The 17,787-nt window shown below is 37.2% G+C and overlaps 2 protein-coding genes across 3 annotated transcripts; one reads left to right on the top strand and one right to left on the bottom strand.

The window, feature by feature from the left end:
• LOC109725959 (protein EI24 homolog) lies at positions 1,889-8,559 on the top strand. Of its 2 annotated transcripts, XM_020255370.1 has the most exons (11): positions 1,889-2,028; positions 2,125-2,190; positions 3,125-3,275; positions 4,068-4,120; positions 5,121-5,240; positions 5,336-5,399; positions 5,864-5,949; positions 6,058-6,140; positions 6,476-6,552; positions 6,977-7,089; positions 8,211-8,559. In XM_020255370.1, exons 1-11 carry the CDS (start codon positions 1,913-1,915, stop codon positions 8,254-8,256), a joined length of 975 nt encoding a protein of 324 aa, XP_020110959.1. In that variant the 5' UTR covers positions 1,889-1,912; the 3' UTR covers positions 8,257-8,559. The 2 variants fall into 2 exon arrangements, with proteins under 2 accessions (XP_020110959.1, XP_020110960.1); XM_020255371.1 differs by lacking the exons at positions 3,125-3,275; positions 4,068-4,120.
• On the bottom strand, positions 10,381-16,458 carry LOC109726037 (cyclic nucleotide-gated ion channel 18-like). The gene is made up of 7 exons (XM_020255468.1): positions 15,946-16,458; positions 14,475-14,687; positions 13,699-14,012; positions 13,031-13,142; positions 12,458-12,694; positions 11,487-11,881; positions 10,381-10,995 (listed from the first exon to the last, which is right to left on the bottom strand). Exons 1-7 carry the CDS (start codon positions 16,456-16,458, stop codon positions 10,536-10,538), a joined length of 2,244 nt encoding a protein of 747 aa, XP_020111057.1. The 3' UTR covers positions 10,381-10,535.

The following is a 17,787-nucleotide window of genomic DNA, read 5'->3' as shown; positions in this document are numbered from 1 at the left end:
ATTCTCTCAAGGTGTTTTGTTAATAGTCCAATTTTGGATCTCTCAGACATTCTTGAAGTGTGTATCTTACTAATACAATAGAATTTGCTTTTATATCTCTGCACTTTAACATTTTTTAGCTGTCATACCTTTGCCATTTTAAAATACTTCATTTGGAACTTTTTGATTTATCTATGTATCAATGCATTTTTATTGGTCGGTGCCAATCTGATGATGTCAAGGTTGAATTTTGTTCAAGTTGTCATAGTAATCTGACTTTTTAAGCTGATTATACATTCAATTAATATCAAATTATCGTATTAGTCTATCATTACTTCGGTTCGAACAAATTTTCAACCAATCAATTTATCGGTCAAAGCTAAAACCTTCCTTTGCTAATTCGGCTATGTTTCTGTTATTTCTGTTCATCCGTAGTTTACTGAATCTGAACTTTTTATGCTGTAAAATGGTAATTTTTTTATTTATCATTGAGCCTAGACCACATGCTATATATATATATATATATATATATATATATATATATATATATATATATATATATATATATATATATTGAGTAGGAACGTTTTGATTTGTCTATGTATCAATGCAGTTATATTGGTTGGTTTTAAGTTTCAAATGCTTCTTCCTTTTTGCCTATTGTACGTAAGCTGATTAAATTGCTTTAAGCCTTTTTTATTTAGGAATTTGTGCACTGATAGGATGTGTCGCTTTTTTTTTTCGCAAACTTATGAGGCATGTTTAGATTTTTTTTTAATCATTATATGTCTTCAAGTCTTGACGAAGAAAAAATTTTACTACAATAATATTTACCCGCCGCATCGCGCGGGGTAACTACACTAGTATCATATTTAATATTAAACATTAATTTTTAGACCAAATTAGATAAATATAAGTTTTTAAGTTTCACTTTTTATAATATTAATTTACAATAATAGAAATAAAATCAGCCAAATTGATTTTAAGCCGTTGAATTTTAATATGACTTGATGAAAAAAAACTCAGCAGATTTGATTAAAACCAAGCCGGCTCACTAGTTTAATAATTGAACCGTCGATTCGAAAAGTTCAAATTGTTTTTTTAAACTCATCTGGCTCAAAAAGGTTATAAAATGGGTCATAGTCGGGCCGTTGAACCAGCCGGCTCTATTCGATTTTTAAATTATTGATGATATGTAGCTTATTTTATAAGATTAAAAAAAAAAATTGGTCCGAATCTACAAAATCGAATAAAGTATTCTTTTGCAAAATTACAAAATTAGTGGGTTTTGTTGTAAAAAGGCCCAACTCCACACCCATTATGGGTTGTAAAAGTAGCATTTTTCATATCTTTAGGCTAAATTATAAAAAAAAATTTATGTAAATATTCATTTTTTTTTATTTTTCTCTATTTTTCTCTCTGATTTTTAAAAATCTATATTTTACACATTAAAATTTCAGAAATATTTTCAGAAGGGTACAACATTAATAAAAAGGGTAAAATCACCATATTATTCTTACTTCTTTTATAAAAAAATAATTAGTTATTATATTTCTATCATTTTGAAGAATATTTTTGATATAAATTTTAAGAAATAGACAGAATAGTAATAAAACCGTAATGGAGGGGGGGCTAAGTGTAATAATCAGAAATATTGAGGGGATAAAATATTGATTTTTGAAAGGTAGAAAGGAAAGTGAAAAAAAGTAAATATTTATAAGGGGTTTTTCTGTAATTTAGTCTATTTTTTATGATTTCTTTTTGAAAAATTAAATTTTCACACGTCTTGCGAGATGCGAAACACGCCCAAAGCGTGAGAGAGAGAGAGAGAGAGAGAGAGAGAGAGAGGGGAAAGCACTACTACCCTCCTCTTCTCCTTCTCCCTCCTCCGTTGCCTTCGCCCTCCTCCTCCTCCTCCTCCTCTTCTCCGGCGATGTCGTCGTCGGCGGCGGCGGCGGCGGCGCGGCGGGCGAAGGAGGCGGCGATCCTGTGGGTCGCGGGGTTCAGGGAGGCGTGTTGCCTCCACAGAGTCGTCTTCTTCTGCGCCAGGTCCACCCCAAACCCTAACTCGCCTCGAATCCCAATCGATCTTGTTCCCGTGATCGAAACCTTGTTCCTTGATTCGATCTCCCTTTTTTGATTCAGTTCGAGGACGCTGTTGATCCGAACGGGCCAGTGCTTCCTTCTAAACGGGCTAATTTTCCTAGGAAGGTATGAGAGTTTCGGGATTTTGTACTTGTAATTTCCTTTCCTTTTTCCTTTTAGTTTTTTTTGCCAATTTCGGAGGGTAATTTGCAGTTTTTTGATTCGGGGATTAATTAACAGATTTAGGGTTTTCTAGGATCTGAATCAATTGAGTAGAGCTGGTTGGGGTAGTGTACGGAGGTCCCATTTTTACTTGTTTTGCTTTGATTTGAGTTGTTTTGCTAGATTGAATTGGGGCTCCATTAACTATTAGCTGTTGAGAGTTAGCAAAATCCATTGCTTTATCAGCTGAAAAGGGGTAGAATTGTTAAATTTAGTATAATCACCTGTTAGATTCAACATAAATTTCTCATTTGTCAAAAGAATCAAAAGCTGAGTCAGTGTCAATTGAAAAAAAAAAGAAGCCAAGGGTCTTATTTAAAGATGGCCTATAGATAGGAGTCCCTTTACATTTCTATTATATGTTTTTGCTAAATTCTATGATCAAGTGAGGAGAGATTGAACCCTTGTGGAGAGAAAGAGTGCTAGAAGTTTGTTATCTGTCTGAACTATGAAGTATCGAAGCTAACAACTAAGGAATTTGGGTTGAGTTGATGAAGAGATGCTTAGATTTTTCTCTTCAAGAGGACTCGACATATAGGTAAAATTGTTCATCTAAAGTTTGAATAAACAATTTTATAAAGTACCCAATGCAACATTGCAGCCATTCAAGAATAGACATTTCTCAAATTAATCATGTTTTTTTTTTTTTTTTTTGTATTTTTAGTATTTTTCAAATTTGATTTTTTTTAAAATGAAAACTGACACGAACTGTGTCCAGTTCTCCTTACAGGGATAATGTTAGTTTGTTATTCTATTTCTTTTCCATTTGATCGACCTTTTTGAATTGATGATTAATCAAATTTTTTTAAAAAAATTTCTCTTTAATTTTTTTGTGCAGCTTATTTACTGTCAAGTCTGTGGTCATCCCTATTATCCTGAGAATATTACCAGATCAGTGTGAGCAGCTTGAGAAACTACACCTTTGTGACCATAAAGCAATCATGACATTTTATTCCTTCTTACGATCTATCCTTATTGAGATTTTCTATGTAAGTGTCACTTCCAGTTTTCATCCTGCATCTGTTTCTTGTTCTTTGATTTATCTTCCACTTTACATAACATGGTTTAGAGTTATGACTGAAAACTGAGAAATAGAAGCTGAAACCGAAACATTTCAGATCAGCACTGCCCCCCAAATGTTTCTGTCCAAGCTGATCCGTATCTAATTAAACTTTGAATGTTTGAATTTTAGTTGGAAATGTTTAGAAGTACTTGACTTCCAAGCATCTGTTCAAATGGCAAAACTAGTTTATAATGTCAACTCTAATTTGTCTAGTGGTCATTAATATTTTATGCTGCTTCTCTTATCAAACTTTGATCACTTTGACGGATGACACCACAAAAATTAGCTAAATTTTTCATCACAGTAGTAGAGATATCTTTTTAGTATATAAATGTCGAGAAAGTAAGTATTGTTGTGATCATTTGAGTTCCCTATTTCTTTTTATTCATATTAGAAGCTTGGATTTTTTTTTTTTTAACCAACACTAGAAGCCGAGGCCAGAAACCACTGCCGAACCATTTCGTTTTGACAGAGGGCTTAAACTGAAAAAGAACCGGAGTTTTCAAACCATTCTAAGGAGAGATCATTGATGAAATTGTGTTTTTTATGATATTTACTTATTCATTGTAGCCCTTCATTGCCTCATCATACTTTTTATTTCTTTCATTGTTCTTGAAAATCGGCATATCCATTTGTGAGATTCATTTGTCTTTTTATTCTAGATTAATCGCAGTTTCTACCTCTTTACTAATTAGTTATGTACTATTATTTTATTCAGATACTGTGGTTCTATCCACTTTACATTTTCAGCTTCATTTTGAGCACACTCTGGTAGGCTTTCTTTCCACATTATTGAGTTTCATGATCTCTATGTATTCTCATTCATGTTGGCTCTTTAATCTTTATTTATTTTTTTTCTTTTCTTATTAGCATATGAACATTATAGCTTAGATGCCTTTCCTTATGTACAGTTTTCCAAAAGGCAATTTATGCAGCCGAATATGCGGTTTGGGTCATCAACTGCACTGTATATGTAATATGTGGTTATATGCGGTCCATATGCGGCTGGTGACCAGATATGCTGCCGCATATGTAGCAGTCCCTTTTTTTTTGGAGGTGGGATTTAAATGCGGTGGTTGACGTATAGCATACATGTACACTGATAACTATCTTCATATAAATTTGGTTACTAATTATGCATATAAATGTAACTATCTTCTTATAAAAATAATCTCTCTCTTCTTATTCAGAAAATTAATATTTTAGAATTTTTAGTTTTATTTTTAACATATATATAATAATTATAAATATAAATATTGATGAATTTTTGTAGTTGTTAGATGTTATTTAACTAGATTTTCAAAGTGTTGGTCTCTTGAATGACTACAAGATTCATGATAAATGATAGCTTATGGAGAAATTATTATTTTTCATGCAAGTTTAGCCAATTTATTACATATATGTTTATTTTCTACTTTTAAAAGTATTATCGGTAATTTTTTACATTTATATATATTTTTTTAATTTTAAAAGCTGAACTGCAAATGTGCCACATTGCACCTGCATACTGTATATGCGCTATGCGGTTGATCAACTGCCTGCATACCACGTACTGCTTTTTATAACATTGCTTATGTATGTGAACTCATTAAGTCGATTGATTTAATTTCAGAGTCAATTGCATTAAGTCATCTATTTTGCTTATATTTAGGATATCCTGATCAGCTAAGATTCCTTTGTTTTTCTTCCACATTTTTCCTCAGTTTACTAAACCATGTATGCATTTTCGCTTTTATTATATAATTCTTAAATGTGTTACATTTTAAACCAGGTACAATGATATTGCTAAGCATGCCTTTGATGTTTTGAAAAGTAATGGACTTCCCACACCACGAGAATTGGACGACAACAATAAGTTGGATTCACAGGAAAGGCCTGGTGGATTAGATGGGTAGGCTTGTTATAGTTGCTTTCTGAATGTATATTTATCCATTATGAAACCTGCACGAATCTTAAAGTATTTTTTGTGGTCTTCATTGTTGGCAGCGTCATCCTTGGCATTGGGGAACAAGTTTATTCAGTCCTCTTATTGACAATTTTTTTCATAGAGGTGAAGTAACACACTAACTTCAACCTGGCCCTACAATGTGTAATCATTGTGATATCCTATGTTTGCGGATAACTGTAGGAGATATAACTGTTCTTATCCCTGTTTTATTCCGCGATGATGGAATAACCAAGAAAGAAGTCAATTTAATGTTTGGTTTGACATCTAAGGGATGATTGCGATGAATATGGGGATACCTGTGATGGTGAGGAATAACCATAAAAGTTAAGGAGATAAATGGGATAAATTAGGGGACAACTATTCACAGAGAGAGTGGAGCAGTTGGTTGCAGATTATTCTAGAATAATCTGGTTCGACGAATATCGCTAGCCTTACTAAATTTTCTGGTTTCCAGTGTAATTTTTCTTCCTATATGGTCAAATTACTCTTTAATTTTTAAATTTGGTGATATTTGTACCGAGTATATTTATTGATGAACAAAGTATTTGTGTCGTGCTGCTGTACAGGTCTTTGTGACTGGTTTTATACCCTATTTTGGCAAGGCAATAAATTTCCTTCTTCTTACATGGATGTATGCCTACTATTGTTTCGAGTATGGATCTGCTTTTCTGATAAACCAATTATTTTGTGTTCCTTCTAATGCATCGCATTCTTATCAAGTCTCTGGCATCATATATTTCGACTTTTCCTTGTCCTGTAGGTATAAATGGAACTTTTTGGGAGTGAGCTTGAACAAAAGGCTTGACTTCTTTGAATCAAATTGGGCCTTCTTTTCTGGATTTGGTATGCTTATCCATCTATGAGTTGCTTCTCCCATATTATTAATGATTGGCGATAACATGCTTTAGAATAGATAATGAAGGATGCACTCACACTTTTAGACTTGCACCGAGCTTAGTTTTCATCATAAAATAAACACTTTTAGACTAACACTTCTAAAGGTTATGCTCTCTTTCATAAATAACACTTCTATGGTTTCTTCATACTGCTGAATTGCTTTTCTCTCAATCAAATATCTAAAATTAGATGGATAATTTCTTCATTAACCTCGCCTTTCTTTACTATTTACTATTTTGAAAATTGACATGGTTTTCTTGGTGTTCATATGCTTTACACAGGGAGTCCATGTGTTCTTCCAACTTTCTTTTTTTCCCCGCTCGTCAGCTATGGAGTTATGGCAATACTTTATCCACTGGTAGGATGAAAGTTTTTGTCCTCTATATTATTTTTATTTTATTTTCGGTGATAGACTTCTGATGAATATTGTGATGTGTTCCGTGTTCTTGCGTCTTTGCACGCTTGCAGCTTGCACCTGCATCATACTTCTATTTTTTGACAAAATAATTGATAAAATACTGAGACATGCCAACATATTTAAATTTGAGTTTGAGCTATAAAGCTCTAAATAGAGATATATACACATATATACCTTTATATTTATGCGAAGAGGAAAAAAAAGGAATACCCTTAAATTAACCTTCTCTAACAGGAAATTAACTCTTCCCCAATGAAAATATCTCCGTGTGTTTTTAACCAAGTCCATTGAACAGTACTTGTTTATCATGTTGATAATATTTTACATGACTCAAACTGCCATTTTGAGCAATGTCGCTTTCCAGTTTGTCTTGACAGCAGCAGGCACTGAAGCAGAAGATGTTATTGATTCTCGTAGAAAATCATGGGGAGGAGAACCAGAAAAGATTCAAATATTTTATGTTGCGAGGAGATTTTCGTAAGTCATCATATGAAATGTCTGCCTTTTATGTAATTTTGATTCATTATATTAGCTTGATTTTGAACATAATATATTACTTTAAGCTTCTCAGGTTGCGAGAAATTACATGGTATTTTAATTTTCCGATCCTTAAGTTCAACCAGGTTATTTCTTTTTAAATGAAAGCAGCTACCAACATTCCAAGTATTAGATTTTGCAATATTTAATTTCGAGTGTAATGAAGCGCTTTTTCGTTTGGGATCTTTAGTAGTGCAAGGAAGTGAAAATGCCTAAGCAAGACAAAAAAAAAGTGAGAGGCATCACAGAGTTACATAACTAAATATCTGTTGGTCTTGAGTGGAACTTTTGCATCAGTGCTGCTGAGCTAGATCTTTGCGAAAATTCTTATTAACGGCCTTTTCACTTTAGATCTCTCCAACAGCTTCTTGAAGCTGGAGGTTGACGCTTCATATTAGAGTTTCTCCTTTTGAGACCCAGAAACTGATTTTAACTTGTTGCCACTGACAAAAGCTCTAGTCCTTTTTATTTTTCGTGCGTCTTTTTCTTCGCTTCGGGAGTAAAAAAGCTATTCCCAAAACCTGGACAAATAGGCTTGAAAAATAGTAAATTAGTGAGTGTACATAGAAAAACACAGCAAAACAATGCTACTCTGGCAGAATTAAAGAACAGTTCAAACCAATAGAGGCACTCTCTATTGTTCCTTGTAATTATTTACTACATATTTTGACATATTCCAATTGAAAAATCTTTCTGAAGCATTACAAAAAGGTAAACAAATATTTTTGTGCAGTGACTCCGGTTCTATTTCCAATATCATAACTTTAGACATTAGTTTGGCTGAAACTTGAATAATTTTATATTAGAATACTTGAAATCTTAGTAATATGTTATTTGAACTACCAGTTTAGTTTAACTGTGAGAAATTATGCAATCAAATTAATGCTACCCACCAGATTGAAAATTTATCTGCATTATTCTCCAAACAAATGTCTATTTAAAAGTAGCCCTCAACTTCTTCTTTGTTGATATATTGTCTATTTGTTTCTTCAATGTGCTTGTTCCGCATCTACGTTGTTATTACGGTAACATTTCGAATAACATATTCGTATCATTTTCAGCACATTGGTATTGCAATTGTTCCCTGGAGCTCAGAAGGAGCATTGATCGATGCGTCGATCCGTGACACAGATCGATTCAGGTGGATCTCCTCTTGATTTAATTCAAACTGTAAATACTTAATCTCTGTTGACAACGACTGTGACTTTGATGGTTAGTTGGAGAAAAACAACATGACTTAGCTTCATTTGTAGAGCAGAAAATATACATGCAAAAGATTTGCTTTTGGGTCTTGTATAGATATATTCAGCAGTGTATATCTGATAAAAAGGTTTATGTAATTGCCCATGATTGTAACCTAGTTCTTTTGATAGTTTCTTAAGTAAGTTTTTTTTGTAGAGATTTAGCAAATCAAATGTTTTGGTTCAATAAATTACCCTAAATCGAGCTCCGCCAAATTATATACAATTTGAGATTAGGGTTTTGATTGTCAGAGCTTTCGTAGAAGTGATGTTTTGTTGAGTTATTTATAGAAGCACTGACGATTTTTTTCATCTTTTTTTTTTTTTTTTTTTTTTTTTTTTTTTTTTTTTTTTTTTTTTGACACAACTATGTAATTTGAGGCAATAGCAGATGCTTCTTTATCCTTATCATTGTTAGTTAGCTTGTGATGTATTCTAATAATAATTCTAATAAAATGTGGGTCAAAGCGAAAAAAAAGTTTCTACTATAGTGTTTTCTTAAATCTTTGGATAACTCAAACATTTGTTTATCCAATTTCTTTCCTATGGGTTTATAACATTATATTTTACTTTTTTTTTCCCCCTTTAAATACTACAGTGATCATTTATCATACTTTTATGTATAGAGCTATACTAAAATGGAAAATTGACTTTTCCTTAATTACTAGAAGTGAGATGACAGAGTGATTTGGCCAAATAATTTAAAAATTATTTATTTGGAGAATAATGCAGATAATTTTATTTGGAGAATAATGCATAAGGAAGAAGAGAGGATTTAGCGACTTTAAAAATTTATTTGACTAAATAATTTTATTTTGTTCAACTCAGCACTAGATGGAGCAAAAATTAGAAGATGCTTAATCGTTCACCGTTTTTAATAAAACTTATAGAACAGTTAATTGTTTACCCTTTTTCCCTTAAGAAAAATCTTACCCTAAGAAAAAAAAAAAAAGAAGAGCTATTTACTCTTTCTTGTTTTAATTATTCCCCCTATACTTTTCAAAATTCAGTGTCTCTTAGCTATAATTTTTTTTATATAATTGTTCCCCGCTATAATTTTTTTATAATTGTTCTCCATATACAATCTTAATAATTACACAAAAATCTCAACAATCGATCCATAACCCTAACAATCCATATATATACAATTCGGACAACCCAACAACAATTCTAACAATATAAAAATTCTAATAGCCCGCACAAAAAATCCACAAATAACAGTACGTATAACTTGAAAACGGTGAATAATTCACCGTCCTCAATAAACACCGCGAACTAAGTTTAGTTTGCCAATTAAAATTTTGACAAGATTACTCGGCAATTGTAAACTTTTTAAAAAATAATTTTGAGGGAAAAAAAAAAAGAAATCTTGTAGGAGCTCCATACATTTTCACCAAAAAGAATTTCTCCATACGAAATAGGATTCCTCTATGCATTTTATAAGGGCTTTTTTTTTTTGCAATTAGCCCCCTAAAAAAAATTATTTTAAAAATAGCTCCAGCAAATTTAAATTTTCAAAAATGGTCCTGGCCCTGCCACGTAGGCGCCACATCAGCGCCATGCCGACCGGGCTGGGCCGGATAGTTAAGTTAAACACGGTAAATCATTCACTGTGTCTGGAGAAAAGGAAGGGAAAGAAAAATATGCGTATTATGAAAAAGATAAGTATGAAACACAATGAACCATTCACCGTGTTTGAACACGGTGAATGATTCACCGTGTTCAACTTAACACCACAACCCGTCCACATGGCGCTGATGTGACGCCTGCGTGGCAAGGTCAGGACTATTTTTGCAAATTTAAATTTGTTGGGGCTATTTTTAAAATAAATTTTTTCAGGGACTAATTGCAAAAAAAAGCCCATTTTATAACATTATCTGAAAAGCGCATTTCTAAAAGTCTAAAAGATAAAAGAAAGGAAAAGAAACAACAAAAAACAAAAAATAAATAAATAAATATGGAAAGGAAAAAGCAAAATTTAGGAGGGAATGGACAAAGTTTGAAATTGTCACTAGATTTTTAATCTAAATATACAAATACACCAAAACATTCCCTAAACACCATTCCCTTTCTCCATCCTGGTTACAACCTTTCCATGTTGTTGTTGTTGTTGTTATTTTCCGGATTCTAAACAAAAACAATTCATCACAAGTTATCCTCCTCATTGTTCATGGAGAAATCCGGCTCGTCGGGCTTCACCAGCTTCGGCATCTTCATGCTCGAGCCTGGGACTGCGGCCCGCCCTCCGCCGCCGCCGCCGCCGCCGCCGCCCTTCTTCTTGTTCTTCGCAAACTTGGACGCGAGGATCGTCGCGCCGAGATGCGACTGGTGGCTGGTCGACCCATTCTCGCCGCCTTCTTCGCCGCCCGACCCATCGTCGCTGCTTCTCGATCCGTCGTCGTTGGCGTAATCTGCGAGGAGAGGCGCGCCGTCGTGCTCTCCGCTGCAGCTGCCTCGGTGGCTTACTGCTCGGTCGTCTGCGGCCTGCACGTAGTAGTGGCTCTCCTGTTCCGCCAGCTCCCGCGCCAGCTTCCGCTTCTTGTACCGCCGCCACGCCGCCTGGATGAAGCAGGCGCCCCACGTCCTCCATTGGTGCGAGTAGAACCTGTTTTGGATTTGTTACAAAACAATTTAAAATTTGCTTTACGTGCGAAACGGACATATACCGGAAAACCAGCAACTCAACGAGCGGCATAATTGAAGTATGAGATGGAATGGAGGTGCACTGCACGGATTTTACACATGCACCAGGTTGCGGCGATAAATGATCGTCATATTGAACATGACGAGGTAATACAACTCAAAAATGACTAGTAGTTACTGAACGGGAATCTGTTTAACTAGAAAATGATACAACATGACACGATACGGCACGAATGAGGGTTAAGCCCATATTTTGGACATTTGAGGTTTGCATTGCAGATACACGACTAACACAATTGTTGAACACGAACACGAACGATGAGCTAGACTCGCGAGGTCGAATTACGACTTCCTAATATAAAAGTTCATATCTCTTCATGTAATGTGGCGTAGTATAAGATCATGGAGACCTTAATAAGTGTGCCTAATCTACTATTGAAGAATTGTTGTTACCTGAAGGCATGCTGGAGCTTCTTGGAATGTAGGCGCTTGAACTGGTTGGCGACGAACTTGAGGTCCTCGGCACGGAGAGCGAAGGCCTCGACCTCGCTCAATGCGCGCACTGTACGCGTCGACGAAGGGAAATTGGCGCTGGGGTTCGGCATGAGGGCCCACGTGAGGAGCTCCTCGCCGCAGAAGTCGCCAGGGCGGAGAGTGATGGAGTTGAAGAAGCCCGTGCGTCCGCCGTTGGTGGTGGAGCTCTCTAGCTGCCCGCGGATCACGAAAAGCATCTCGTTGACTGGATCGCCCTCGCGCACAATGTACGTGTCCTTGGTGCTCAGAGACGACACGAGACGCTCGCAGATGGCGTCCAGGAGCTGGGCGTCCATCTGTGAGAAGAATGGGACCTGCACACGGAAAAAAAAATGGAGGGAAGATGCGCCGAGTAGTAAATATTTTAAAAAATTTTAGGGTTAGTACGATTTGGTTCTTGAAGTTTTCGGCAGAAGTTTAGGTCAAGGATTTAAATGTCTATTGGCACAAGTCGTAACTATCATGTTGTATTGTGCTAACAAGATATCGACATGACATAGCCCTTGTGCCGATGGTACAACTCAAAACTCTTTCTTTTTTTAAAAAAATTAATAAGTGATTTACTCAATAAAATTCAAAAGATTTGATAAAGATACATAATAAGTAATTAGAATATTTTGTTGCTAAAAAAATAAATATTTCATATCATTATATGTCGGCACATATTTATTTTTTGTGACCGGCACGCATCGGCAAGGCTCGGCATGCACCGTGCCATACCGTGTCGGCAAATTTTCGGCACGATCTCGTGGCACGGCACTTAAATCCTTAGTTCAGGGGCTACTAGTTTTCCTCTAACAAAATCATATGTTCCGTTTCGTCACACTGTTATGTTAGAAAGAGTTTCTACCTTTTCTTTTTACAGATAGGAAAGGAACAGTCATACTTACACGTCGAACGAGGGCAAGGCATAGATGGCGTTGGATCTCGCGGCGGAGATCCAACGGCAGGGATCGGAGGATGGCTTCCTCGTCGACGCCTCGGGTGGCGAGCCACTTGTACTGGACGAATCGCTGGACGCGTTCTTGAAGGTCCGGAGGGAGCTGACGGTGCCTCATCCACTCCTCGATGTCCCGCCGCTTGACTCTCCATTCTTCGCGTCTAACCGTGATTGATTGCAAGTAGGTCTAAAAATTTAAAGAAACAACAGAACAAAGATTAAAGGAAATGTGAGAGGCAAGCATCTCTTATTGAATTCACAAAAGTGGTGTTTAAGTAAGAACTGTTGAAGGAGCATCGAACAATATTCGTAAAAATTGTTATATGAAAAACCGGTAGATAAAACGGACACTTTTGGTAAGCACAATCTTACATATGTAGGATACTTCATTTTTTAAAAGCATATACGGAAACTAAGATCTAGCGAGTATAAATGATAATATTCCAAAGTTAGCTGTGATCTTGGGTGAGAGGTATGGCTCATAGGAATAGCAAAATGAGAGTTCAAGGGCAGAAAAGATTACCTGCATGTTTCCAATGAGATGAGAGAAGAGAACGAGACCTATGATACTTATGAGGATGGCAAATGATGTTTCTCCTATATATGTGCTGGTCTCCAAGTTTTGTGCATACGAACTAAACGAAAACAAGAAATAAGTATCAGAACAAGCTTAAAAGTGACAATTAAACACGGATACATCCATGTTAGTTTCATTATTTATTCATTAGAACGTAAAATGTAAGCTAAGAAATGTCATGCATGTGATAAACTTTGAAGAAATCAATTTATAGTTACAAAAGATAAAAGAAAAAAAAAATTCATTCAGGAAACATGGAGATGGGTGCTTTTGAGATGTCTCCCTCTTGCATACTTCAGGTTTAGGAAGCCATATAGCTCTGAACTGAGGCGAGAGATGAGCGAAACAAGAGCTCATTCTTTCAAATGAACCTCCTCAGTTGTTTCTATTCCACTAATATACAACATTAATGTTTCGCATCCCCTCATGTGCAACTTAGTTGACATCACCAGAAAAAAGCACGGCCAAAACCTTGCAAACCTCTCTCGGAAGTGTGGTATTAATTAAACTAGAGGATCAAAACTATCCATGCGGCAAATCAAGGTATGCTACACTCATAGGAAATGCAGTGATTAGAAGTTAAAATTGATGTCTTAGAGTTTGTGGTAATTAACCTTAGATTCCGTAGACCCCACCAAAGACAATACAAATACTTCTCCAAGAAGGTTGCCGCAACAATCTCATTATTCAAAGCATCAGCAAACATGCCAAAGTTGAATGTGACGGAACTACTAGTGGCATCACAACTAGCGCGCACGAGACTGGAATTAAGCCAGGCTTTTCTTTCAGGTAGCTCCAAGCTACTACAATCCAAAAAGCTAGGGTTGCATAACGGTAAACCCATGGTTCCATTTTCCTTGCTACACTCTGTTACCCAGCAGGTGTACTGCCGCTCGATGGATAAAAGATACCATAAAGCTCCAAGAACCTGCGTTCAGATGTTACTAGTCAAAGACGCATAAAATCAGGTACAAAGCATAGAAGTGCACCACTAGCCACCGAACTTATTGCGAAATTTCACTTAGGTTGCCAAACTTTTTGGTTTCTTGTAATTAATGAGCTGAACTTTGCTTTCCTTACTATCGAGTCCAGCCATTGGCTGCCTGTAAATTTTCGTAAGGGCGAGATGAAGTGGCAACTGAATTAGCTAACACGTCATCTTACTGACCACATTACATGTTTGAAATTTCAGAGGTATAACTATAGAAACGTTTGAGTATGATGTGGCAGCTTAATCAGCTTTTCAATCAGCGCTCCGTTACCGAATACAAAGTTTAGTGACCCAAGTGAAATTTCGCACGAGAAGTTCAGTGACTAATGATGTACTTTACCCAGTAATAGGGCATTGTTATGTTATTAATGACAAGAATAATGACAGAGACTAACATACGTGACTGGCCAGCATATAAAGGAGAAGATTGTACGCAGCTCCCGCCCATGCGGTCTTTGTAACTACTCCCGTTGCCTTGACAATCCTTGCATTTAAAGGAAATATGAGAAAAAGTCTAGGGATGTACTGCATCAAGACAATTAGGGACAGTGTGTTGTTTGTGTGATTCGCCGAAGAGCTGCTTAATGCTGGTATCACAAACCATATGATTATCTGTAAAAAACAAAACAAAGTAGTGTTATTCTTATAAATGTACCATCAATCCAACAGACAACAAGGTAGGGTAACCAAACAGAAGCAAGGACTCAATGAACTTCTAATAAAATTGCTCTCTTTGTCCTTTTCAGTTACCTTTTCTACTATAGCCTCCTTTTTAGGCCCTTTCTCATCACAAAAGCTACCGCTGTTAATGATTTGTAACTAGTCCTGCCTTACATACCCTTACATACCTTTCGCTAATCACAACCAATCTTTTCAGCCATATCTCTCATCTCTTGATTTTTTTTTTTTTAGAAAAAACATAAACAGATTCAGATATTATCGATATTTCAATTAGTACGCCAAAGTTAAAATCTGTTTTATTTGGAGTGTCCCCGTCCAATTAGACCTAGTTTGCAATTAAAAGCCCAGGATTTCTCAAGCAAAGCTAGAGCTAGATAATCCATAATTCCATGCACAATAGACAAACTTCTTAAAACCAAAAAGCAAGAAATTATCTAGCATTCTAGACTGCAAATTGATGACCCTCCAGGCCCAACTTGCTGAATCAGGGGATTTTCTCTACCCTAGACGTAGGCTAAGATGTAACATCCTATATCTCAGATCTGATAATAAAAAATGATTGTAAAACTGCATAAATAAAAAAGCTAACATTTGTAGGCATTACCAACTACATGTTTTCACTATATCTCTCCCCTTTTTCGCCTTCGATGCTAATTTAATTTCTCACCCTTACATTTACAAAGAAGACATTTCTATGGGATTTAAAACAAGTTTATTAAATATAAAAGCGTGGATATTCATTGTGTGGACATTCCTTTCATCTTCGCCTTTGAGAACCTCCCTGTTTCTAACATAACAAGCTACCCACACTTGCTTTGGTTACGATATTTAAACTGAAATTTTTGCATCACGAAAACCACTTCTCAACAACAAACTTATCCAAAAAATACAAATTTTGCACAGAAGATCTGAATTTTTGCCCAAAAAAAAACCTTAAGAAATGCAATAATGGGTGAGAGATTAGAGAAAGATACAAATCTCCAACCAAATGTAGATGATAATGTCCTACCATTCTTTTGAAAGAAAAGTTTGCAAAAAAAAGAAGTCAAATTACACCAAAACAGATCGAAATTGTGCCAATGTTTCCAGATTTTGCCTCTCGTTGCCAATTCTTATATGTACTGAAACAGCAATAATAACAACAATTCGGATTAAAAAAAGAAAAGAAAATAGAGTAACGAGAGTTTGCCTGAGGAATGGGGAGCATGGCGACGAGGTCGATGACGAAATCGCCCTTGAGGTAGCGCATGGCGATCTGGTGCGGGTCCTTGACGAGCTCCCCTCTTCCGAACACCCGCGAGCTCGGCGCGACGAAGGCGATCCGGAACTTGAGCAGCATGTGGGCGAGGTAGAAGAGGTCGGCGACCGTGCGGAAGAAGGTGACGGCGATGCCCAGCCCCACGTCGATGCGCACGCACGCGGGGCCGCCGATGTAGAGGAGGTAGAAGTAGAGGGGGTCGACGAAGAGCGCGACGAGGCACGAGACGAGGAACACGCGGTTCCACTTGAGCACGGCGTCGCCGCCGGGGTCGAGGATGCGCCGCGGCTGCCACGGCCGCCTCCGCCGGAGCGCAGCGGCGCCGCCGNCGGGGGGGGCTTGCGGAAGGGGAGAGGGGCGCGGCGGAGGAGGAAGGGGAGGGGGAGCGCGCGCAGCGACGAGACGAGCCGGGACGCGAGGGCGGCGGTGGCGCTCATCTTCCATGGATCGGCGGCGTCTGCGACGGCGGCGCGGCGGCGGCGGCGGCGGCCATGGGAGGAGGGGAGGAAGGGGGAGAAGAAGAGGAGGGAGGGGGAGGGGAGGGGAGGGATCGAGCGCTAGGGTTTGGAGGGAGCGGGGAGGGTTCGCGGAGGGGAGAGAGGAGCGGCGAGGGTTTCGGAGGAGAGAGAGAGAGAGAGAGAGAGAGAGAGCGCGCGCGGGGAGTTTCGAACGAATTATATTATATTATATATATACGGGGGAATGTGATTGGTCGGGGCTATGAGCCCATAACGGAAACTATAAGTAATTAATAAATTAATTAATTTGGTAAATATGCAGGGAAACCCCTCGACTATGACGGAATATGAAAGAGGACCCACAAGAAACTTTGAAAATATCTAATTTATTCCTATATATATATTTTTTTTGTTTCCAATATATCTTTGATATGTTCCTTCGTTATTCAGAAATACTCCCGTAGTTACCGTCCGTTAAATTATCACGGGTTAAACGTAAGTTAAATCAAAATACCTCTTTTGTCCTTAACTTAAGGACAAATAAGAAAAGTTGGTGCTAGTAGAAGGATATATTTGAAAGGATAAAATAGTAATTTTGCAGAGATAACAGCTATTGCTAACCGTTCACTAACAGTATTTAACTTTAGGGATATATTTGAAATAATGTCGAACGTAAAAAGGGATATTTTTAATATTAGCTTTCTAAGAAAGGTAAATCAAAAACAGGTATATAAGCAATTGCCCCGTAGAACAATTAAGGATGCAAACGGGGTGAATCCGAAGGCAGAAGGGGGTTCGCCACCGCCTGCTTCGTTTTTTGCCGGGTCGGTGCGGATTCGAAGCAGATTAATTTTAATTCTATTTTTAGCTCCCCATTTACTGCTCCATTCAGGGCGGATCAGGGCGGGAGCAAATTTTTGACGAATCGGAGTGAATCAAAGGAAGAAAGAGATTTCCGACCTCCCACTCCATTTACTTGGCGGATCAGGGCAGATTCAGAATGAGTTAAATTTTCTATTTTTTTTATTCTCACCTACCGCTTTATTTGGGGCGGATCAGGGAAAGAGCTTTGCCGACCCGGATCCATTTACATACGTACAAGCAATGCTAACCCTACAATCTTTTTTATTTTATTGTAATCTTTACAATCGTCTAATCTAATGGCCCATATATTCTTGGGCTTTTTTTGCAAATAGCCTCCTGACAAATTTTATTTGCGAAAATAGTCCCGTTCAAAAATTATTTGCAAAAATGGCCCTGCTCCTGCCACGCCAGCGCCACGTCAGCGCCACGCGAGCAAGGCGGGCCCAAATGT

The sequence above is a fragment of the Ananas comosus genome, linkage group 20 (assembly GCF_001540865.1).
Source record: "Ananas comosus cultivar F153 linkage group 20, ASM154086v1, whole genome shotgun sequence".
NCBI classification, from domain to species: domain Eukaryota; kingdom Viridiplantae; phylum Streptophyta; class Magnoliopsida; order Poales; family Bromeliaceae; genus Ananas; species Ananas comosus.
Note: the sequence above shows the minus strand (reverse complement) of the source record. Positions and strands in the feature narration are given on the sequence as shown.

Excerpts from the sequence above, each read along its gene's own strand:
- LOC109725959 (XM_020255370.1), top strand. The coding sequence starts at position 1,913 with ATGTCGTCGTCGGCGGCGGCGGCGGCGGCGCGGCGGGCGAAGGAGGCG. Across the intron at positions 5,241-5,335 it reads AGGCCTGGTGGATTAGATGG|CGTCATCCTTGGCATTGGGG; the intron begins GTAGGCTTGTTA and ends CATTGTTGGCAG. Across the intron at positions 5,950-6,057 it reads TATGCCTACTATTGTTTCGA|GTATAAATGGAACTTTTTGG; the intron begins GTATGGATCTGC and ends CTTGTCCTGTAG.